Source organism: Coffea arabica, chromosome 1c, assembly GCF_036785885.1.
Source record: "Coffea arabica cultivar ET-39 chromosome 1c, Coffea Arabica ET-39 HiFi, whole genome shotgun sequence".
Taxonomy (NCBI): domain Eukaryota; kingdom Viridiplantae; phylum Streptophyta; class Magnoliopsida; order Gentianales; family Rubiaceae; genus Coffea; species Coffea arabica.
Window position 1 is genome coordinate 9,343,957 of NC_092310.1, and position 25,124 is coordinate 9,369,080.

Sequence of the window (25,124 nt, forward strand, 5' to 3'; positions counted from 1 at the left end):
TTATAGTCTCATGATCACACATGATTGATAGGTTCCTTAAAGGCAAAATCTTCACTTTAAATTGTCATGAAAAATAAGTCAACAATGGATTTTATAAGCTTGTAATGTGGCTTGACAATGATAGCTAAAAGAAATAAAATTTCCAAGGTCAATGCACTTAAGATCGCATTCCTTCCCAAAAATTGCCACAGTTTTGGACTTAAAATCCAGAATCCCATTTTGACTCCCTTTTTCTTATCAATCCTCTTTCTTCTTCAACAATCACTAAGAGGAATGCAGCATTGGATGTCTTCGCATTTTTCTTTTTTTTTCTTTCATCATTTTTCATTTTTTCACATTTTTCTTTTCTCTTTTTCTTTTTAAAAAAAAATTTTTTTTTACCAATACTGATATCCCAATATCAATGATAAAATTGAAAACTCCCTAATTTGGAGTGTAGATGGCCCCTCTTTCTTTTTGATATTGAAGACCAAATATCAATGGTAGAGTCAAATTCCCCCAACTTGTAGCATTTTCTCCTTTCTTCTTCTTCTTTTTTTTTTTTAAAAAATCTCCTTCCCCAGTGTGGGGGTGCAATCATAAGTGCTTTTGAAACGAACCACCAATTTAGGCTCAAATGAGGAAGCAAAGGATAAAAGTGTTTAGATGGTAGAAACGATGGCCGAAGCATCATTCTTATTTCTCATGACAACCAAAGTAAAGAATAACCCGTTGAGAAAATCCATTTCCATTTGACATTCGAAAATTTTTCCATTGAGGGTCATGATCATTGAGGCTTTTATTTGAAACGAAATCCTATTTTTTGAAGTCTCAAATGGGAAAATAAATGATAAAATCTGTATAGATAGAGAAACGAAAACCTAAAGTATCATTCCAAATTTCCAAAACAAATAAGAAGTAATGTACATTTTTGCTTTCACTCAGATGTTGATTGAATCTGGTTAGACATACTTGACATTTTCACAGTAAAATTGTCTCACTTTGAAGCTAGTCAATTAATGCGACTGACTTTGGAGGTTCAATAGAAGTGGACAAAAAAAATGAAAAAGAAAAGTGTCGGGGTTGATATTTTATGACAAACTATCAAATTTGAATGACCACTTTTGTTTCCGACTACTCTCATTGAATAGTTTAGACCACAAATCTAGTGTATGCAAAGAATTTTGGAGATTGGACATACACTCATGAATTTTCGAACAAGAGGTCGAAAAATTTCAATTTAACCTTATTTCTTAAAATCTACCATGAAATCTCCCAATGAGCAAATAAAGAATGAATATATACAAAACAATAATTGTTTAAATAAAAACTTTATTATTCAAATGTTTGAAAATTTTTTTTTCTCAAATATAATACATGTGAGAAAATAAAAATCTCTAAAGAATACAATTTCAAATATATAAACACTTTTCTCTTTCTATCTTTTGAGACAAAATGTATTAGAAACAATGAATCAAAAGATTTTTAAGATGCTCTAGACTGGCATTTTTTTTACATTGTAAAATCTGCCCAAGAATCAAGTAACACTTGTAATTTTCAAAATTTATCAAACCCAAAAATATTATCAGATATAAGAAAAATATTTTTACCTTGCTGAAATAACTTTTATAAATACAGGGGAAGGAGAAAATAAAAGAAAAATACCCAGAGTTAGTAAACAAAACTGTAAAATCGATATGCATGTCCTATGGGGAGCCCTTTTATACCAAGGGTTGGCCTAGTATGAAAAATGCAATCCTCTGGGGTAGACACCATACAATACCTGATGGATCCGATCGACTTATTGAGATTCGATTGAAGAGCATTTGAAAAAAAAAATGGCCTAATTGGATTTTTTTTCGAAAATGATAGATAACTAACAAAATGAGGACAAAGTCCGAATGGATTGATTGTTTTGATTGACACATAAAATGATATTAAAAATCAATTTAGTGTGAAACACTTATTTTTGAAAGGATTGAAATGTCTCGACTAGTTTTTTCGGTGAACCATAGATCGAAACTTTAAAAGAGAATAAATGAGTTAAATGAATCGAATGAAATTGATGGTTAGTTCAAAAATTGACTGGATTATCCTGAAAGTGAATAAAACTGATCCAATGGATTGGATGAAATTAAGAATTTATTCAAAAAAAATAAAGTTGACTAAATGAATAATGAATTGTATGGAATTGATAATTTATTCAAAATTGATTGTATTGTCCTAAAAATGAATAAATTGGTCAAATGGATTGGATAGAATTGACAGTTTATTCAAAAATCGACTGGATCACTGGCCAAATGAACAAAATGAAATTGATGATTTATTCAAAATGAAATTGAATGAAAATGAAATTAAAAATGAGCAAAATTGTATGGATCGAATCATCTATAAAAAAAATCGACTCAATCATCTTAGATGTAAAAATGGAATGAATGAAATTGATGATTTATCAAAATCGATGGAATTGTCTGCCCATTGGTAGTTTTAAAAATTCATTGTGATTCATTAGTCTATGAGTTTTTTAAAATCAAGATTTGGCCTTGACATACTTATCATCTCAACAATGAGGAATTTGTGAATTTCTTCAACTTAATGTCCTTTATGCAAGGGATTTTTACCAATTTTGATAAAATGGCCAAAAAGTGATTATTAAAGGCTCATATTCTAATGCGTAAAAACTGTTCCATCATTCTCAATGTCGTCACACTGAAGGGATCGAATTCTACCTTATCTTGTGCACTACCCCTTTGGATGGTACAAAAATATAAACGTGCAATTCTCATTAGATTATATATCCGAGACAAAAGGTGATTTATTCCTAACGTGGGATTCCCTAAATGGCATTCCCTCTATGGTTGATGCATGATACCAATTTATTAAAGCGTATGAAATAATTGAAATATGACCTAAAAGTGCCCCATTTAAATGCCAGGGTAAGCCTAAAATGATGTGCAATATATATATGTATGCAATTAACTAAAATTTAAACATGCTTGATGTAAAAGGCGGTCTTATCCTAAACGAGTACCATGTTAGGACTCTTATTTCTAAAGTTTGTGTATGCAGAAAAAGGGGAAACAAGGAGAGTTTAGTTCAACAAGTAGCATATAACACGTAGTGACAATAAATGATACAAGAATGAAAAATAAATAAAGCAAAGAAAAAGGGGTGAAATCCCTTCCCTCGTGTCTAGTGTTCCTAATTGGGTAGAGTTGACTCTATCCTAGGTAATTTCTAATATGCATGCATGAGGTATGGCTTACTAATGCATCTAGACTCGATAAGGTTTCAGGCTCCCAAACCTTCAGACCAAAAGGCTAAGGGTCATCAATCCCAAGACCTTCGGTCGGTGGCTTGAATGATCCCTTAGGCATCGTTATGGGCGCAGAGCACACCATCCGCCTACCTAAGGAAATCGATCCTAATCCAACAAGGAGATGTGGGATGGCGCCCACGAGAAACATAAAAATAGGATAAAAATAATGCATGCACGTATGAAGTGCTTCCTTTTGAGGGGAGAGATTATAATGAAAACATGCGTGAATGCTCTAAAGTGGTATTTCCCTCCACCCAAGATGCAAGCGCGATACAAATATATACAAACATAAATAAATGAAAGTAAATAACATATCATCGTATACATGAATATCGAGAGACAGTCGCGTGTGTGAAATGCAATAATCCTAAAAATGAGGAAAAAGAAAAAGTAAAAGGAATATGCAACCCAAACATCCAAATATGATAAGTGAAAGGATTAGAAAAAGAAAAGACAACTAAGCCAAGTGCTTGGACTCTCTAGTGTCCCCATTGAAGTCGCCAAGTTGTCGCGCCCCATTTTTTGCGATGGAAAAAGAAAGTGTTTATAAAAAAATGTGTTTACAAGGGATGTGATTTTATTTTAAAACAAGTGAAAAAGAACCTAGAATGGGACTTAAAAAAATGCGACAATTTGTATCCAAATTTAGTCTAAAAGAGTTTTTAAGAAAAATAGGAGTCGCCATTTGGTATTGAGTTTTGGTGTACCAAGTCACCCCAAAAAATATTTTTTGACAAAAATAAAATAAAACAAAATCCTTTTTGACAACTCCAGGTCTTTGAAAAAAACAGAGAAAATGGATTCGGGAGTCACGATTGAAGAAAGGGAAGGCAAAGGTTCGATTAACTCAAACCTAAGGCACCCTTTCAACCTAGTCTAAGCTAGTTGCGAGGTTTAGTCAAAAATTTTCTAATCTAACCCTTAATTTTATCATATTTGGATGTTTCCTACATGGATGCAAATCTAAATTTATAAAAAATATCGAAAGGGACAAAATGTTCATTCAAGGGTTTAATTGAACGAATCGCATTAATTGCGAAGGCCAAAATGATTTCTTGAAAGTGTCACGAGTATGCGAATGATGAAATTAAAATAAAAGAAAAGAAATTAAATTATATACATATATATAAGTGATCAAAGAAAAAGGGAATGCAGCATAAAGGGTACGGGAGACAAAAACTCGTGACATAATTTTTTTATATATGGATTAATAGGCTATTTAAACTAAAAAGTTATAATCACCCATTTCCCATATTTGAAAAATAATTATCCTAACATGAACAAGCAAATGAACTAGCTTAAATGAAATGTAATTCTAAATGACATGATTAGCACCTATAGAGGGTAGGGGATAATATAATAGGGAATATCATACGAATGAGAAAAGATCCTAAAAATGAAAATATGCATGAAAATGTAGTGAATAGCACACAAAGATGAATCTAGCGCAAGACGACCTAAAGGGTCTAGCGTTGGACTAGCCCATTTCTAAAAGTCCTTACTAGCGTTGGACTAGCAAGTAAGCGGAGGGAGAAGCCACAACTAGCATTGGACTAGTGTAATAATGTCATGCATTAACAATTCATAGTGAAATAAATAAAGCATAAATTAAAACACATAAACACATAAGAGCACGTAGCACATAACACGTAAACATAATATTTAGATGCCAAAATCCTAAAAAAAGCGGATAAAACATATAACACATAAGCCACATAAACACGCAACCTATCTATTACATCGAAGAATCTAACTACAATCTAAAATGGGAAAGATATGATAAAATAAAATTAGTTATCCCATCTATTACATTTTGAGGTATTTAAATGCCTCTCGAGTAATTATAAAAATTAACTAAACAAATATAATATAAGAAAATTTAAATGAACATTTAAATCCAATAAACAAAGCATATAAAAATATATAAACACATAGGAACACATAGGAGCACATAAGAGCACGTAATTGGCATTGAAATAATAAAAATAGGAGTACCTCCCGTTTGAAGCGGTGAATAAATGGAGTCAAATTGTCCTATTTATACTCACAATGAACAAAAGAATCATGGCACCAATTTAATTTAAAAAAATAATAAAAGTACTAAATTCACACTAATATGTCAAACGCAAAGAAATTTAAAAAAATCTAACAATTACAAGTTAAGTATATTCAAAAGTAACATAATTGGCTATTAAAGAAAAAGAAGCAATCATAATAAAGAGAGTCAAAATTCACTAGGGACTGAATTGCAAAAATTGAAAAAACTTTGGGGACAAAATTATATTTTTCCAAAATGTAGGGATCAAGATTAAATAAAAGATAAAATTCAGGGACCAAAATGAAATTAATTTAAGGACCTACATGCAAGAAATTTAAAATGGTCTGGGCGGCAGTGAAAATACTTGAAAGCATAGGGACTGATATGCGAAAACGTATTCTTATTCCTTAACAAATCAGGCCACTGGCCATCATTTTTATTTCTTTGGGCCAAATATTCCTAAACCCAGCCGAAAGTCCAAGAGAAATGAGCAAGCCAGCCCATCTTTTTATCACTCAAGCCCAATCAAAAAAAGCACGGGCTCTGACCTTCTAGCCCAACCGAAACCCAAAAGAAATAGCACAAACCCATTTTCAAAACCCAACTAAAACTAACTCTTGGCCCATCAGAAAACACACATTAGCCCAAACCGTTTTTTTTTTCTTTTTTTTTTCTTTCTCCTTCTTTTCTCCACTTCCAGCCGTTTTTCTTTCTCTTCTTCGGCCAGCTGAAGCCGGCCATGGCTGCCGCCGGAATGCCGAATTTTTCCGGTCACAAAAAATTATCAAAATACATACTTCAACTCGATTTTTCGCGTAGATTCCATTTACGGAGTTAGTTTTTACCAAAAACGACCCAAAAGTGTCCAAAATGTCAAAAAAAACAGTCCAGTTTTTATTTTTTCTAATCACTCTATTTTTCACCAAAAATCATGAAAATTATACAACAACACTCTTACAACTCCTACAATACAAATATGATTTTATTTCGACAAGAAAACAACATAAAAGGGCTAAAATAAAGCAAAACAGTCCCCTAAGACTCTTTTTTTCATTTTGGCATTTTTTCAAACGGTTAACATGCGCATGCATAAGACACATTTCCTTTTCCTCAATCTAGTTCATGTCATTTCCCAAATTTCAGCAACGCAACAATTACAATAAAAAGCCAGCAAACAAGAGAAATTAATATACAACAACAACAATAAAACCAGCAAAAGCAAGAGAAATTGGGCATTGAAACATGGATGTAAATATGATAAAAAAACTGGAAAATACCTCAATGTAGGTGGTAGTCCCTTGACCAAGATGTTTGACACAATTTCCAAGCCTTGAGCGTATCTTCCTAGCTCCCTTTGGTGATTGCTTTGTGTGTGGATGTGTTAGAAGAAATCGAGAGAGCGAGAGGGAGAAAGAGCCGAGACAAAAAATTGGAGAGCTTTTTTTTTTTTGTCTTTGTTCTTTTGAGGGAGAGAGCCGAGAGTGATGGAAATTTTCTTTTTTCTTTTGTGGCTTCTCTTCTGTGTCCTGTGGGAGAGAGCCGAGAGAGGGAGTGTTTTTTTGTTTCTTTTTGGGTCTTGTCTTGATGGTCCGTCCAGAGAGCAGAGAACCGAGAGGGACTTGTAGCCAAAGTGGAGCTTGTGTGTAGGATCTGTCAAAATGATGATTTCTCAACTAACTAATGAAAAGAAAAGTCCATGGTCATTGAGTGTGAAATGGGTTAATAGTTAATTTGGTGAAACAAAATGATCATGATGATTTTTTATTTTTTAGTTTTCTCTTATTTTTTTGTGTTTTGTTTTTCTTTTTTTCTTTTTTTTTGTTTTTAACAGACCTGCAAAAAATGAGAAAAATACACATTAAAATGCAAGAAAATAAATAATTCATTGAATAGAAAAAATTCAAGAAAATATTGAAAATTGATAAAAATTTGGTGTCTACATACATAAATCATAAATCCGCATAACATCCAAAATGGTCAATTTGGGCTTGGACTTGTCATCAATTGGGCTGAACCACAAACTGATACGCAAGAAGACAGAGATGCGGCACAATGAGTGATTGACTTTATGCTTGGATGGTGAGTACTACTAAAGACTTTCAAAAATTTGTTTGAAAAAAGTTTGTATGTTCTTTTTCAATTAATACCTTAAAGGGTACTCGAATCTTAAATTTTCCAATGGATATTCGCAGGTTATTTGATCCTGCAGTTTTCGATAAATATCCCGACAGCATGAGAAGACTTGTAGGAAATCGACTTCCAGAGTTTACGCTTGAACAAGCTACAGACTTGATTGGGTCATTTGATTTTATTGGGATGAACTATTACACTGCTAATAGTGTAGAAAACAGCCCTCCCACAAGAACTACCTTTTACAATCCAGAGTCCCAAGCTATATGTCATAGTAAGTCTATTTATAGCTTGAAGAATTAATTTTAGATCAACACAGTTTTGTGGATATTGAGTGATTATAATATTGTTCATTTTGCATTTTTGCAGTGCTTGGTGAGGAGGCAAGTTTTTCAACTGAAGCAATTGAGCTGATACTGCTTCCTTCAATTTGAATTGAGCTACAATTTATTGTGACAAAAAGGAGATTAAAAATCTTAATTTGGATATATGAAATTTATGGCATGTAAAAAAACGTCTCTTAAGAAGCAAAACCTAGAGAGAAAAATTTGGAGTATATATGTATATTTTCCCCTTTAGCTGTGACTAATATTTCTCCCTTGATAATATTACAGGCAGGTTCTTCTTGGGTTTACTCTTTACCCCAAGGATTGGTGAAACTCTTGCATTATGTAAAAGAGAAATACAATAATCCCATCCTTTACATCACAGAAAATGGTATTCAGTTACACGAATTACCAACCATTTACCTTATTGCCATCCCTTTTTTGCTTATTAAACACTGGTTGAAAAGGACTTTAACCTAGTTCGCAATTTAATTGCAGGAATCGATGAGGTGAATGATGAAAATTTGTCCATGTGGGAAGCCCTTTATGATCACGATCGAGTAAATTACTACAGGGTACATCTGGAGGCCCTTAAGCAGGTTATCTCGTAAGTGCTCCTTTTCTTTAAAAAGCAGATTGTGATGCACTTTTTAGCTGGTTTTATGAGCTAATAACTTTAGAAAACTTCACTTGCATAATGCATTAGGCATGATTTGGATGCATCAAAAAATTCTTCAAAATAATATCCCTGAAGATGTTAATTGAAGAGCTTCAGTTTGATATTGAAAGATATCTCACGTGTTTCCCTACATACTAAAGATGTCGATTTTATTAGACAAACTTTCATTTTAATATCATATAATATAGAATGAAACCTTCAAAAAGAATAACTATCTTACATTTACTTGTTAGGAATCTTAGCATTCTTTGATGTATTTAAATGTTCCAATTTCCAAGCAGAGAAGGGGCCAACGTCAAAGGATCCTATGCGTGGTCACTGACAGACAATTTAGAATGGGCTTCAGGCTTCGATTCTCGGTTTGGATTGAATTACATACATTTTGGTAGAGAACTGGAGAGGTCTCCAAAACTAACAGCTGGATGGTTCAAGTTTTTCCTCGAGAAGTAAAACTGAGCAAGATTCTTCTACTCAGCGTGGCATTGGAATAAAATCGTGTTTCCCAAAATAAATCATTGAACCCGAGTCTTATGTCATGCTCAGTTTCTCTGCTTCAAATGCCAGAGTTGGTTCCTTTATGTGTTGTTCTTTTATATCATACTAATGAAAGCAATCCGAGTGTTTGTTTCTCTATCACGGGTGTACCACTTTCTATGTGGAGTGATAATGTGGATTTAGTTTCGTTTTCTCATCTTCATGGGATAATTATGTGCCAATTATGTTGAGTAACATACTATTTTAATGAAATTTGTAATGTTTGAGTATTCTTTTAAATATTGTCCCAAATACTTCCTATACAACCTCAATAAATGGTTAAGCAAATAAAGATATTTTCTAAATAACTACCATTTCTGTTTCGCTAGATCTCTTTTGAGTTCTCTGAGTGCAAAATGACTATCATTTAAAGGCTTAAGGTAGCAACTCAAGAAATTTTGAGCAATAAAATAAGCCAAAGTTCAGGTAAATATATAAACTAAGAAATGAATAAGTACACTATTCCTTGTTGTTCCAAGTTTTCTCAACTATGGAGACCTTCCTTCTGATAGGTGGTCGCATTTTCTTTGAAACTTGAATAGGACTAAGAATTACAGAAGACAAATTCAGTAACAAATCATTTTATTTAGCTCCATTCTTTCATGTTTCATGGAAAATTGATCTTTCTAATTGTTCTTAATGCTAATTAAATTTGGTTGATGAATAAAAGAGTTCAGAACAACAATTCTTTTTGGGAGGTTTCAAGCAATTGCAAGAAGTTTCCCTCTAATTTTTAAAGTTACATATACGTCCCTCAATTACTACATATATTACAAAATAGTTTGCATTACAATATAGACCAAACATGCTAAACTTTTCTTCAAATATCCTAAAATGCCCTTTATTTGTTTTAAAAAAAATAAAGAATTTTCCTCATTACCTTGATTTCTTCAAAACTTGTGATAGACAATTGTAGAACCTCCTTCGACTATACTTATCATCCCCCTTGTTCACTTTTTTTCGCCTTCCTCTTTGTTTTCCTTTCTTCTTCACTTCCTTCCCCCTCCCAGTTTGCTTTTCAGTCTTTGTTAAGGAATAGAGCTGGTCAAGACCAAAGCTTCAATTGGCTGGCATAAGTTTGAGTTTAGATCATTCTTTGACAAAATGAATTGAGCTCGAACACCAAATCAAGCTTAATTAGTAAACAAATGAACACAAGCCTTGTTTGCAAATATTCATTTCGCTTGTCAGCATTTAAAAAATTTACTAATCACATTTATGTTTATCTTAGCAATAAGCCTCTATATTTGACTTAATTTGTTTCATATTGCTCTACTCCTTTTATTTGTGTTCCGAGTTGAGCTCAAGCAATGAATTAGTACACAACGTTTTCAAATGGGCTCAAATCAGGTACAAATAATAAATGAACAAGCATATTATACGAACACGTGTTAAATTAAGATAAGTAGCTAGCATTATATACATCAACTTGTGTATATATGATGAGAAATATGGGCTGCTTAAGAGCCATGTTTCAAGGTTCAAGTAGTTCAAATTTTTATTAGTAACTTAGTAATTTAGTTTCCAGATTTCTAGTTAATTTGGTAGAAATAAACTCGGTCCAAGATCTCATGTTGAGTTGGATCCAAATTTGTTGTCAAATCTATTGGTTAATTGAGTCGTTTTGTTAGTTATTTCCTTGTGTAATAATCGGCCAGCAATAAACTTCTTAATTAGGTTGTGAGTTAATTGATTAATATTATGTAAGTTAAGTTGAGTCCATTAGTTTAGGTATAGTAGGATCATAAATATTTGTATCATTTCATTCAAAGGGAAGAAAGAAAGTTGACATTTTTTCAGAAAGTTTTCTCTTGACTTGTCGCCGACCCCTTTGAATACTTTAGATGGGTTCTTAAGTGTTCATTTATGGTTTATCAATCAAAGAATGCATTTGATTGTAGCGCCTTCCTATCAACCTTAATTTGTCTTTGAGTTGTCCCTGATCGAATTAGGTTCTATTCCTTATATCAGGTGTTCTTAGAAGCCTTACTAACACAGTGCGTTCTTTCTTAGTGGATGCATGTGTATAATTAAGATGCAGTTTTCAATATTTTCATTTTCTTTTCTTAGTGGACAGTTAAGCACGTGAGATTCTCATCTAAGCATCCGGAAGTATATAGAAAGGTCCTCCATGTCAACGGCAAGAAATATAGTTATAGCCATGGCAAAGGTCTTACCAGGGCAACACCTTCCAAACCTCAAAAATCTATACCAACATTAGAAATCTCTCTGGCTAAAGTTCCTTGGGCTTCTTCCAAAGCAAGGGTCTTTTCCGAATGCCTAAATATCATACCCCATTACCTTGATGTCTCAAATTGATTCTCGATAAATTTTGGAAAAACCAGACCAAAGAGACATGTCAAACTATTTGGTGGATAGAAAAGTAGAACTTCAAAACTGTAATTGATAAAGAGGATGTAGGAAGAAGGCTTAATCGAGAGTAGATTATTGCTCATAGAAAAAAGCTGTAATTATCTTAAGCATATCACTTTGATTAGATTAGTAACGTAGGAAGAAGGAAAGTTGATAGCCTTGACACATTTTTGTATTTCGGCTATAACTTCAGCTACAATAATCAGATTGAGATGATTCTTGAGACATTTTGAAGATAAGGCCATCTCAAAAAGACACGGTCCTAACAACTCTTGGAGGAATCTTGCACTAGTATTAAAGGGAAGGGCACCGCTCGGAACACCAGGCAACTGAATCACCAAAAGGCCGCCTCCGACAAGTTCTTCTGCTCTAGCATTCAGAAACCTGTTGAGATCTTTCCTGAACTGAGCAAAATATGCCAATGGTTCTGCACATTATTTGTTTTAGTGAATTTGAAAATATGTAAATGGATGCTGAACTGCACGTTATTTGTTTTATGACAACAATTCAGAAATTGTTGGTGCCCGAACAATATGTCTTGCTTTTGATCCATGCCAATGAAGTATGATCTCTAACTTCTTCTGGAACCTTGGAAACCCAATGGAGTGCATAAAAAGAATATGCCAAATGAAGGCTAGCATTGGGGAATAAAAGCTCATAGAAGGAGCCAAGTACAGCTGCAGCTAAGTATCTTAGGTGTAAAGGGAGGGATTTGAAGAGAATATTGAAATCATTGTCTCCAAGATCATTGAAGAAAACATGAAGTTGAGGGCTGGGCTCTGTTGCAGAGATTTGTTCTTTAGCTCCACTTCTTCAACAACATTCTGCATTGCAAGGAATGTGTTCGGTCCACTGGAACAGCCATAATCAGCAATCACAAATGTCCTTGGCCAGTCGTTTTTGAAGTCTAGCTTCTCCTTAATTGCTTGTAAAATTTCACCTCCTGCAGCTTCAATCACCCCTTACTACAAGAAGTATGAAAAGGAATTCACATGCACAATGCCAATTAAGTGGCACGTGATGGAATAGTAAGGTAGAGAAAGTGGAAAAAAATAAAGTTTTGTGGGTGATATGAGTGAAATTAATAGTACCTGATAGCTGGAATTTTGAGCATAGCTCTTAGAATCAGCTCCACCATTCATGGGGTGTGATTTAAGGCTTTTCTTTAGCTTCCATCCAGTGATTTCCATTCTCCATATCTTTACTGTGTTAGGGTGGTTATCTAAAATTAACCTTTGGTTTGGTGAATACCATCACCTATTAAACCCAAAATTTATATGGCGATTATTAAAAAATAAATTAACAGTGAAATAGGGGAAGCGTACCTGAATTCATATCGACAAACTGATATTTGAATCTCCAAAGATATTGAGGTAGCTTTCCAGGTCAACATGTATTTGTCAATCCTTAAGAGAGCCCTTTAATATCTCTTTGGTATCTTTCCTGACGATGGGATATCAGAGAAGAGTTATTTTTTGTGGTACTAGAAAATACGACAGATAGAATACATGTGATCTGGGGACCATAACTCTATTTATAGATAACAATCCTGTTACCCTTTGGATCCCTATTTCAGCCCATCATAGAAATTAGAAATACCCTTTAATTGGACTTAACCTTATTTGACAGTTTGCAACCCATAATTATTCACATATAAGTCCAACGTAGGATTAAGGATCCAATAATCTTCCATTTGGACTATATGTGTAACCTTATAATTATGTTTCGCAATTAACCGTATGAGTTCAACTTTATTGTCATTACCACAATGTATCTGTAACCAATTTGGTCCATCAATCATTCTAACATAGGATCAAAGCGGCTTTTGTTACAATTTCGTAACTTGACCTATCAATGGTCACATATATTGATATAATTGAATGACATGAATCATAATGTGGATGTGTAGCAAGAAAATTTCATGTAATGTGATTAAAACATACCTATTTTCAACTGATCCACCTTAAACTTTAGAGATCAAACCATACCAAAGTCAGAGTGTAAATAAATCTAAACTTTACTTATGCATAAGATATTCTTAAATCATTAATAACCGAAAAGTATCATAAAAGCATTTAAAATAACAAAATCCCATTAAAACTGTACATCATTTAATATCATGACACCCATACGAGTAGTATACTCATGAAACATTTTGGGTGACAATCTCTTAATAAGCAGATCCGCACCCATAGAGTTTGTCCCGATATGCTCTATCGATAACTGTCCACTCTGTACTCTTTTTTGAACAGTTAGGAACTTGATATCTATATGTTTAGATTTTGTCGAGCTCCTGTTATTATTGGAATATAGGACTGCAGACTTATTGTCACAAAATAATTTGAATGATTTTTTAATACTATCCACTACACGTAATTTTGTGACGAAATTTCGCAGCTAAATTTCATGATTGGATGTCTCATAACAAGTTATAAACTCTGCAGCCATAATAGAAGATGTTATAAGGGATTGTTTAGCACTCTTTCAGGATATGATACCTCCAACTAGTAAGTAAACATAGCCTGACGTTGGCTTCATAGTATCTTGGCATCCAGCCAATGATCTCTAATTCATCTAACTTTCGATACATGAGCATGTAATCTTTTGTTTTCTGTAAATACCGTAAGACCCGTTTGGTTGCTTTCCAATGATCTAATCCAGAATTATTTAAATATCTACCCAACATTCCGGTAATGTACGCAATATTCGGACGCGTACATACTTGATCATACATTAAACTCCCTACCACTGACGCATAAAGAATCTTTTCCATCTCTTTTTGCTCAAAAGCATTCTTAAGATACTGATCGAGACTAATTTTGTCTCCTTTAGCTACAGGGGTGTCACTTGATTTATAATTTTGCATGCCATATCTTTTAAAAATCTTTTCGATATAACTCTTTTGTGATAATTTCAAACTACCTCGAGAGCGATCCCGGTGTATCTGTATGTCTAATACAAAAGATGCATCATCAAGATCTTTCATTTCAAAATTTTTAATTAGAAATCTCTTGATTTCATGCAATAGACCCATATTGTTGCTGACAAGTAAAATGTCATCAACATATAATACCAAAAAAAATATACTTACTCCTATAGAACTTATGGTATATACAAGCATCTACTAAATTCATCTCAAAACTAAATGAGATGATCACTTGATGAAATTTGAAATATCATTGTCGAGACGTTTGTTTGACCCCTATAGATGAATTTTTTAAGTTTACAAATCATATTCTTTTGGATTTCCTAATACAAAATTTTCTGGTTGCACTATATAAATTGTCTCATCAATGTTACCATTGAGAAGCGTTACCTTTATATCTATCTGATGTAATTCAAGATCGAAATGCGCCACTAATACCATGATAATTTTAAAAGAGTTCTTTAAAAAGATCGGAGATAAGGTTTCTTTATAATCGATACCTTCTTTTTGTGTAAATCCCTTGACGACAAGGTGAGTTTTGTATTTTTTCACATTGTCTTTCGAATTCCTTTTGATTTTAAATATCTACTTACAACCAATAGATTTTTCTAGCAATGGGACAAGATCCCAATTATCATTGCCTTTCATGGATTTAATCTCCTCATTCATGGCATCGATCCACTTTTGAGAATTTAAACTTTTCATGACTTGACGTAAGTTAATTGATCATCTTCCATCAATCCAGTGTCATCCTCATATTCCTGGAGAAAGATAATATAATCATCTGGTATTGCACTTCTCCTTTCTTTAGTGGATCTTCTTAATGGTACTGATTTTTTGAGAGGAAGAGTTTGTTTTTCGACATTGTCTTGATTTGTTATGTCATGATCAAGATCAGGAATGAGATCCTTAACAAGATCAATAACACCTGTGGGAATATTGACATATTCTTCTTTAAAGACAAGCTCTCTTACTATATTTTCTCTCCCAAATTTGACATCCTCAAAGAATCGGGCATTTCTTATCTCAAAAATTGATTTAGTTGCGGGATCATAAAACTTGTAATTCCTGGATCTTTCAGAGTATCCAATAAAATAACAACTAACCGTTCTTAAGTCCAGTTTCCTTTCATTTGGCCTATAAAGTCTTGCCTCAATTGGACATCCCCAAATATGTAAATGCTTTAACCTGGGTTTTTTTCCGGTCCAAAGTTCGTAAGAAATTTTGATAGTTGCTTTAGTTGGAACTCTGTTAAGGATATGTGCTGCAGTCTTAAGTATTTCTCCTCAGAGTGACTCTGGTAAGATAGAATGACATATCATAATCGTTACCATGTCTTTAAGCGTTCTATTTCGTCTTTCAGCTATGCCATTCATAGTGGGTGAATCCGGCATAGTGTATTGTGGGATGATACTACATTCCTCTAGATATTTAGCAAATGGTTCTGGACGTTGTTCACCTGAACCGTCATATCTATCACAGTACTCACCACTACAGTCAGATCTGACGCTTTTAATCCTTTTGTTGAGTTGATTCTCAACTTCAACTTTAAAATTTTTGAACACATCTAGTGACTATGATTTTTCAGAAATGAGATATATGTAGCCATATCTTGAAAAATCGTTTATGAACGTTATAAAATATTGTTGACCATTCCAAGCAGATGTAGAAAATGGTCCACAAATATCTGTATGTACAAGTTTTAAGACGTCTAAGAACCTATTGGTTTCAAATCTCCTTTTATTAGTTTGTTTCCCCTTTATACAGTTAAAATATTCATCAAAATCTGTAAAATTTAAGCGATCGAGAATTTCATTTGACACAAGTCTTTCCATTCTCTGTTTGGAGATATTGTAAACAATGAAATTTTAATTAATTCTAAAATTATCATTGGTGTATAAATTATTTTTGTGGCTTATTTCTATCCAACCGAATATTTTCATATGTCATGTACACTTGAAAAGATTGGTTATTAAATAGCCAATTATATTTTGCCACGTGTCAAGTTGAGACGTTCCAATCAATTAAAATTGCTGAAATATCTCTACCAACCAAATCATATCGTATCACATGTCTATTGGATAGATATTTAAATATTTATTTCTTATTAAAGAGATAATATTTAGAGCCGTTTGATCCATATATATCTCTTATATACTGCAATGGTTTGTCCAATCAAATGGCATCACGTCACTTGTCCCCACAAGCTTGGCCAATCGGGAAATTACTTATCTCTTTATTAATAAATATAAAATGAAGAGATAATATTTAACTGGCACAATCCTAATATGATTGTACGTCTTGCAAGGCAAGTAGAGTGGTGTACATGTTTTCAACCTCTACCTCCTGCTGCAACTATAAATAGGGGTCTCTCTACCAAATCAAGATATACAGAAACACACACCAGGAGGCATCTCATGCACTCAAGTGGTGAAGTTCCAAGTTACAAAGGTCTAGGTCTTCAAGCTCTTCAAGTCTTCCATATATCAAAGCTTGAGCCCCCAAATATTTTCAAGTCCTCCAAATCTTCCATATCAAGATTTAAAAGAATCAGTGGTGGATCCAAGAACAAGCTGCGAAACCCTTGGATTGGCATTCGAGGAGAAGAATCAAGAAAAACTCTTCACAAGTTCGAGAAAACCCTAGAGATTGTATTCACATATTTTTCTTAGATTTATATATCACATATTTGTCGTGTATATTTTTTGTTTCTACAGACTTGAAATTTTATCGCGTACAAATTTTTGGCACGCTCAGTGGGACCATTTCTGCCTTCCATCTCTTCTCTTCGAATATTCAACTACATACATCATTAATGGCACCAAAGAACAACAAAATCATGATTGCACGTTCCAAGGCTACTGATGCTAAGTCTGTTCAGAAAGCTGCACCTGTTGCCACCAATACCCGCGCTATTGGTCCTGTGACAAGGAGTATGACGAGAGCCTCCACCCAAAGTAGCATGGAGGGTTCATCGGCGCCAACTCCCGTCTTCAGTTCAACATCACCAATGAGCTATTCTTCCACGATGGGAATCCAAGACGTTCCTGCCTTGATTGAGAAGACTCTTGCCATACTCGAATTTGGATTCGAATCCAAATTTTCTAAGCATGATGATGATTCATCAAGCACTGGATCAGCCTCTTCACATGAAACTCTTCAATCAAGATTTTCTATTGAAGATTTTACTACTTCTTCTACTGCAATGCCTGCTATGATGACAAATACTTTAAATCTCGAAGAACAAGTTTCGAACATGTCCAAGATGATGGAGATCATGATGAAACACATCAAGGATCAAGATTCTCTTATCATTCAACTACTCACCCAAAAAGATCACGTTCCTGAAAGAAGCCATGCGAACCCTAAGGAGCACCAAGAGCGTGAAATTCCCTCATCTAAAGGCAAAGACAAGGTGAAGGAAGTATATATGACTGTCAATGGAACTATTCTCATAGAACAATTGAAGGAACTTGTTGAAGGCGTGATCAAAGACAAAAATGAGGGTAGTTCAAAGTCAAGTTTTACCTACTCCAAACCTTACACTGCTAGACTTGACAACCTAGCAATGCCTGCTAGATATCAACAACTTAAATTTCAACAGTTCGATAGGAAAAGTAGTCCAAAACAACATGTGGCCCATTTTATCGAAACCTACAATAACGCTGGAACCTATGGTGACCTGCTAGTCAAACAGTTCGTCCGATCCTTGAAGGGCAACGCGTTTGATTGGTACACTGATCTCACTCCGGGGTCCATCGACAGTTGGGAACAGTTGGAACAAGAGTTTTTGAATTGCTTCTATAGCACTTGAAGAACCGTTAGTATACTGCAGTTGACTAACACTCGTCAATGGAATGATGAACCTGTGGTCAACTATATCGATAGGTGGAGAAGTCTGAGTCTCAATTGCAAGGACAGACTGTCTGAACCCTCTGCCATAGAAATGTGCATCCGAGAAATGCATTGGAGTCTAAGCTACATTCTACAGGGTATACGCCCAAACACATTTGAAGAATTAGCTACTCGTTCTCATGATATGGAGTTAAGCATCATAACCAATGCAACTGATGGGCTTCCTATTCAAGCTCCGCGAGCGCAGCCGCCTAGTCAAAGCAATGAAAGGCAAGAAAATAAAAAAGGGGGCAAGCCTCCTTCAAGATTCAGTAATAAGGAATCCATGGCAATAAACACAGCTCCCATGAAGATTGCTACCAAGGTGAGCCGAAAGATCATCGAAAAGGTAGACTCCCCTTAAAATAAGTCGGTAAGAAGACCCACTTTAAAAGAAATGCAAGAAAAATGATACCCATTCCTTGAATCTGATTTATAAGGGATGTTTGATGATCTTTTCAAGGAAAAACTCCTTGAACTTTCTGAAATGAAGCGCCCAGAGGAAGCCGGTTGAGTCAATGATCCAAATTATTGCTGTTATCATCGCCTGATTGGCCATCATCTCACTAATGCTTTGTCTTTAAGGACAAAATTATGGAATTAGTCCGTCAAGGAAGAATCCTCCTTGAGGAGGATAAAGTATCGGCAAACCAAACAACAATAATATTTGGGTTCATGTGTTGTCCGATAGAAGTTTTATCCACATCAAACAGTGCTTTGTCTAAGGAGCTTGAAAAATCTTCGATTGAAGATGTTATTGAAAATGACAACGAAGGATGGACTTTAGTCAATCGAAAGAGAACTTGCAAGTCAAAAATAAAAAAGTACTCCCTCCGTCCCACTTTGATAGTCTTGTTTTTCTTTTTCGTCTGTCCCAAATTGTAGTCCACTTTCCCATTAAGAAATGTAGCAATCTTTCAAATTGTCTAAAATATCCTTATTAAATATCTTGTTATTAATACATTGTTATTAACTACTAACCCACTACATTGAATACATTGAACTTTTCCAATACTAACCCATTAGCTGTAACTGATATTAATTGGCACTCTTCGTGATTAGCATAAGGGTATTTTAGGAAATTATTAATCTAAATTTATGTTTCCAACCAAATTAATTACACTTTCTTAATTTGTGTGAAAAAAAATCAAGACTAACAAAACGGGACGGAGGGAGTACATCTTTTTGAAAAGCATTCGTTCGACAAAGCCTAAAGTGACAATGAAACAACGAAATGCAACAAAGGAACAAAAAGGAGTGACCACAACGCCAATTTTTTCAGATTTTCAGCTCCTTCAAGAGATTCGACAGCCCGTGACACTGAGAGAATTTATACCCAAGGGGTATTTAAGTGACGATGCTGATAATTCTACTTCTTATAATATCGTCAAAGTTGAAAATCCTCAAATCACTCAAATTGGCACTAAATTTGAGGAAAAACTCAAAATCGATGATAAACCACCAGTGGATTGTGCAAATACTATCATTTTTTATGATGACGATTTAACTGTTGAGTTCAAAACCCACAATCGACCTTTGTTTGTTAGTGCGTATGTCCGAGAATAGAAGATGAATCGGATACTCATTGATGGCAGATCTGCTGTCAATATTATGTCCGTACGTGCTATGAAAGAACTAGAAATCTCAAACGATGAACTCTCGCAGAGCCGCCTCATGATCCAAGGATTGAAACGAGGGGGGCAAAGAGCAATTGGTCTCATAAGACTTGAATTGTTCATTGGTGAGTTGTCTTCAAGTGTGTTATTTCATATCATTGAAGACAAAATCTCTTATAATATGCTCTTGGGACGACTCTGGATTCACGAGAATGAAATTATACCATCTACTCTGCATCAATGTTTCAAATATTATCGAAACGGTATAGTTAAGAAGGTTGTTGCCGATGATAAACCTTTCACTGGGGCCGATGCTCACTTTACCGACGCTAAATTTTACCTTCAGAAAGAAGCAAAAAGAAAAGAATCAATAAAGGAAGAAAGTCAAGATTCCAAAGTACCCGTTTTACGTTATATTCCAAGATCAAAGAGAGAAGAAGGTCAGTCTTTTTTTATCAAGAATAACACATTAAATGTTCCGCTCACCAAAATAGAGCCTGTTAAAAGTGAGAAAGTGAGCTTGCACGGGTTTGTCCGTCCCAAAGAAGAACCGGCAATAGAACATTACTCGCTACCAACTAATCGAACTCAAGAAAATTTTGATCCAAACGTATATAGACTTCTTGCTAAGGCAGGTTATAACTCCAATGAGAAGAATGCATTGGGCAAGCTCCCTCCTGAAGTGACTGGCGAAAAAACTCAAAGATTGACACCTACGTAGAAAATATTGAAAGAAAGATGCTATAACATTGAGAATTCATCGATGGGTCTTGGTTATCAACCACCCTCTCCTATTCGTATAATGATCAAAAGGGCAAGTTGTAACTATATGAACGAAGAAATGGAGGTCACATGGCGAAAGAGGTCTGTTTTCGACAGATTGGGAAATAAATCATAGCGTACTTCTGTGTTCGACAGACTTGGCCAGCAGCCGAAAAATCTGAAGTCGCCCGTCTGTGAGAGATTAGGCAGTAAAAAATAAGAGTACCAAATTGCCAAGGAAGAAAGTCTTACTCCAATAAAGAAGAACGGATCAAGAAAGCAAGTCTCCAATTTCTTCATACGCTATGGAGATTTGTATAACGTAAGAATTGAAACTATTTTTGAAGAACAGGATCAAGAAAGTACGGCTTCCTGCCATCATATTACGATCAGTGACCTTGAAGAGAAAGAAGAAGATGCAGATGACGCTCCCCCTGAAATTAAACAAGGGGTAAAAAATACAGTCGATGTGCTAAAGGAAATTAACCTTGGCACAAGCGACGATCCTCGCCCAATTTATATAAGCTCTTGTATGACTTCTGAAGAAGAGAAAGAGTATGTTGATTTGCTGCTCGAGTTCAGGGACGTCTTTGTCTGGAATTACTCAGAAATGCCTGGTTTGGATCCAAGGATCGCCGTTCATAATTTGTCTGTCAAGCGAGGAACAAAACCCGTCAAGCAAACTCAAAGGCGCTTTCGGCCCGAATTGATTTCTCTGATAGAAAATGAGATAAATAAATTGATTGAACCTGGATTCATACGAGAAGTAAAATATCCAACATGCATTTCTAGCATTGTCCCTGTAAGGAAAAAGAATGGGCAAATCCGAATTTGTGTTGATTTTCGGGACTTAAATGAGACTTGCCCCAAAGATGATTTTCCGCTCCCCATTACAGAATTGACGGTAGATGCTACAATCAGGCATGAAACACTATTTTTTCTCGATGGATTATCTGGCTACAATCAAATACGCATGGCAGCTGAGGATGAGGAGCTCACTGCCTTCCGCATCCCAAGGGAATTTATTGCTATAAAGTAATGCCATTTGATTTGAAAAATGCTGGAGCGACATATCAAAGGGCAATGCAAAGAATATTTGATGATATGTTCCATAGTGCTACGTTGATGACTTTGTGGTGAAATCAAAGAAGCGAGAGGATCATATTCAAGACCTTCGAAGAGTTTTCCAACGCCTTCGAAGATACCAACTGAAGATGAATCCTTTGAAGTGCGCATTCAGAGTCACTTCTAGCAAGTTTCTCGGTTTCATCGTTCATCAACAGGGAATAGAGATCGATCGATCTAAAATTGATGTCATTGTGAACATACTTAAGCCGCGAAATATTCATGAATTGAAGAGCTTTCAAGGGAAGGTGGCTTATATCCGGAGGTTTATCTCTAATTTGGTCGGACGATGCCAATCCTTCAGTCGACTGATGAAGAAAGGGGTACCCTTCGAATGGGATGAATCGTATAGGAATGCTTTTACAAGCATCAAAACGTACCTCATGAATCTCCCAGTGTTGGTTGCACCCATTCCAGAAAAACTATTGATTCTCTATATTTCCGCTCAAGAACGGTCGGTTGGGGCCTTACTTGCTCAAGAAAATGATGAAGGTAAGGAGAATGCGCTGTATTACTTGAGTCGGATGACGACATCTAATGAGTTAAATTACTCACCCATCGAGAAGTTGTGTTTGGCACTTATATTTGCTATTCAGAAGTTGAAATATTATTTTCAAGCACATACTATTCGACTCATATCTAAGTCTAATCTCATTAAATATGTCATGCTAAAACCTGTACTGTCTGATCGGCTCGCAAGATGGTACTTTCAGTTTCAACAATTTGAAATTATTTATGTACCTGCGAAGGCTGTCAAAAGATAAATATTGGCAGATTTTTTAGCCGATTATCCTATACTTGCCGAGTGGGAGTTGATTGATGAATTCTCCGATGAAGAAATGTTTATGGTCGAACCCCTGTAGTTGATGTATTTCGATGGAGCCGCGCATCGTAACGGAGCTGATACAAGAGTTATCTTTTATACTCCTGAATCAGATATATTGTCATACTCTTTCACTTTAATACGTCGGTGTTCAAACAATGTGGTCGAATATCAAGCATTGATTCTCTGTCTGGAAACGGCCGTAGACATAAAGCAATTGCATCTTAAGGTCTATGGTGATTCCAAATTAGTGGTAAATCAATTTCTTGGTATTTATGATATCAAAAAGCCTGAATTGATCCCGTATTATAAGTATACAAGACAACTCATGGGATATTTAGATAATGTCACTATAGAACATATCCCTAGGAATTTCAACCAACAAGCTGACTCTTTGGCAAGGTTGGAGTCCATGATCACTCTACCTTCTCATCGAAATCAAATTTTAATATGTCAAAATTAGGTCATACCTCCGATGTTTGATGAAGAAGATGATGGCGAGGAAGAAAATGCTTATCATATTTTTGTCCATGAGATCGAAAAGGAGGATTGGCGTCACCTCATCATTGATTACCTTAATCATGGGAAGTTACCTGAAGATCCCAAGAAAAGGGTTGATGTACGTCGTCGATTGCCACGTTTTATTTACTACAAAGGGACGCTTTACCGAAAATCATTTGATGGGGTGTTTTTATGATATTTTGGAAAAGATGAGGTCATGCAAGCAATGGAGGAGGCTCACTCTAGGATATGTGGTGCTCACCAATCTGGGCCAAAATAATACTTTCGCATTAAAAGAATGGGATACTACTGGCCAACGATGGTAAAAGACTGTATCGATTTTGCTAGAAGATGTCAAGTTTGTCAATTCCATGACAATTTCATCCGTCAACCTCCTGAACCATTGCATCCAACAGTGGCTTCTTGGCCGTTCGATACTTGGGGTTTTGATATAATTGGACCACTCCCAAAATCTTCTGGAGGACATATTTTCATTTTGCCGGCAACGGATTATTTCTCAAAGTGAGCCAAAGCGGTTCCTCTAAGAAAAGTCAAAAAGGAGAATGTAGCAGATTTCATTCGCTCACACATCATTTATCGGTATGGAGTCCCACGTTATATCATTACCGATAATGGTAAACCTTTTTGCAATGTAGCAATGAACAACCTTTGCGAAAAGTTTCATTTCAAACAGTACAATTCGTCCATGTACTACACTGCTGCAAATGGACTTGCTGAAACATTCAACAAGACCTTATGTAATCTGTTGAAGAAAGTCATGGATAAATCGAAAAGGGATTGGCATCTTCGAATTGGAGAAGCACTTTGGGCATACCGAATTACTTTTCGAACTCCCACGCAAGCGACCCCATACACGCTTGTTTACAGTGTTGAAACAGTTCTTCCACTTGAGTGTCAAATACCTTCGCTAATAATTACGATTCAAGAAGGATTCAGTGAAAAAGATAATGTTCGTCTTCGCCTTGAAAAGTTAGAAGCACTCGACGAAAAGAGATTGGAAACTCAACAACGAATTGAGTGCTATCAAGCCCGCCTTTCAAAAGCATTCAATAAGCATGTCCGGTCACGCTCTTTCCAAATTGGAGAGTTAGTACTCGTTGTTCGGAGATCGATCATTCTCACTCATGACAGACAAAAAAAGTTTATTCCTAAGTGAGATGGTCCATATGTTATTCGAGAAGTGTATACAAATGACTCATACAAGTTGGTTGCTGGGAATGGATTAAGGGTTGGCCCCATCAATGGCAAGTACCTAAAAAGGTACTATACGTAATCGAAACCGCATGATACTCCTGGCTCACATGAGCCAAAACTGTGGATGGCGACCACCAATAGTATAGTATGTGGTTAAACTGCTGAAACACTTCACTAAATCTAAGGTGGTAAATAAATAGATACTCCTAACCCGTATGAGTTTAAATGTGAATGCGGGAACTATGTGTGACTTGATTCTCTTGTTGGGATATGTAGGCAGCTTGAAAGGGCAACTTCTAGGTTCAGTTACACCTCCTAAACCAAACCCTCTTTCTTTGCAAAAAAAAAAAAAATTTGTCTCTCTTTCTTTGAAATAAAATGCTAAATTTAAAAGATCTTTTTTCTTAGGGAAAAAATATATATAATAAGAGATAAGAAATGAAAAGCATTTTATTATTCAAAAAAAAGAAATTCATTACAAGGAAAAAAAAAGGAAAAAATTCGGGGAAAAGACAGGGTGAAAAGTCTAAATGTCAAATTTGTTGTCTACTACAGCTATTTTACATGATTCCAGTACAGACTTCATGTCTTCAAGTTCATTCACTGCGTCATCAGTCAAGATGCCGGTACTTTCAATAGAAGAGAGCTCATCATATGCCCGGGTTATTTCAGTCCGGATCTCCTCAAAAGTTTCATACTTTTGATCGATAGTTCCTGTTGCAACACTTTCTTCCTGTCTTCAATGGATTGCAACTTTTCTTCAAGACTTTGCAGATTACAAGTTAGATCTTCTTCCTTCACCTTAGCTCTCCCGAGTTGGGCAGTTACTTTGGAAAGGAGTTCTGCATGTGTTTTTTTACTCATCTTTTTCCATGATGAAAATG

General features: G+C 35.1%; 1 protein-coding gene and 1 pseudogene across 1 annotated transcript; both read left to right on the plus strand.

Moving 5' to 3' along the window:
- The window catches only part of LOC113737822 (beta-glucosidase 24-like), a 29,206-nt pseudogene extending 20,190 nt beyond the window's left edge, over window positions 1–9,016 (plus strand).
- A 14,667-nt stretch (window positions 9,017–23,683) lies between these two features.
- On the plus strand, window positions 23,684–24,202 carry LOC140038895 (uncharacterized). Its single transcript, XM_072084481.1, has one exon. The coding sequence runs from the start codon at window positions 23,684–23,686 to the stop codon at window positions 24,200–24,202; it is 519 nt and encodes a 172-aa protein (XP_071940582.1).
- Window positions 24,203–25,124: the final 922 nt, after the last annotated feature.

Coding starts and splice junctions, on each gene's coding strand:
- LOC140038895 (XM_072084481.1), top strand. CDS start 23,684: ATGAACAACCTTTGCGAAAAGTTTCATTTCAAACAGTACAATTCGTCC.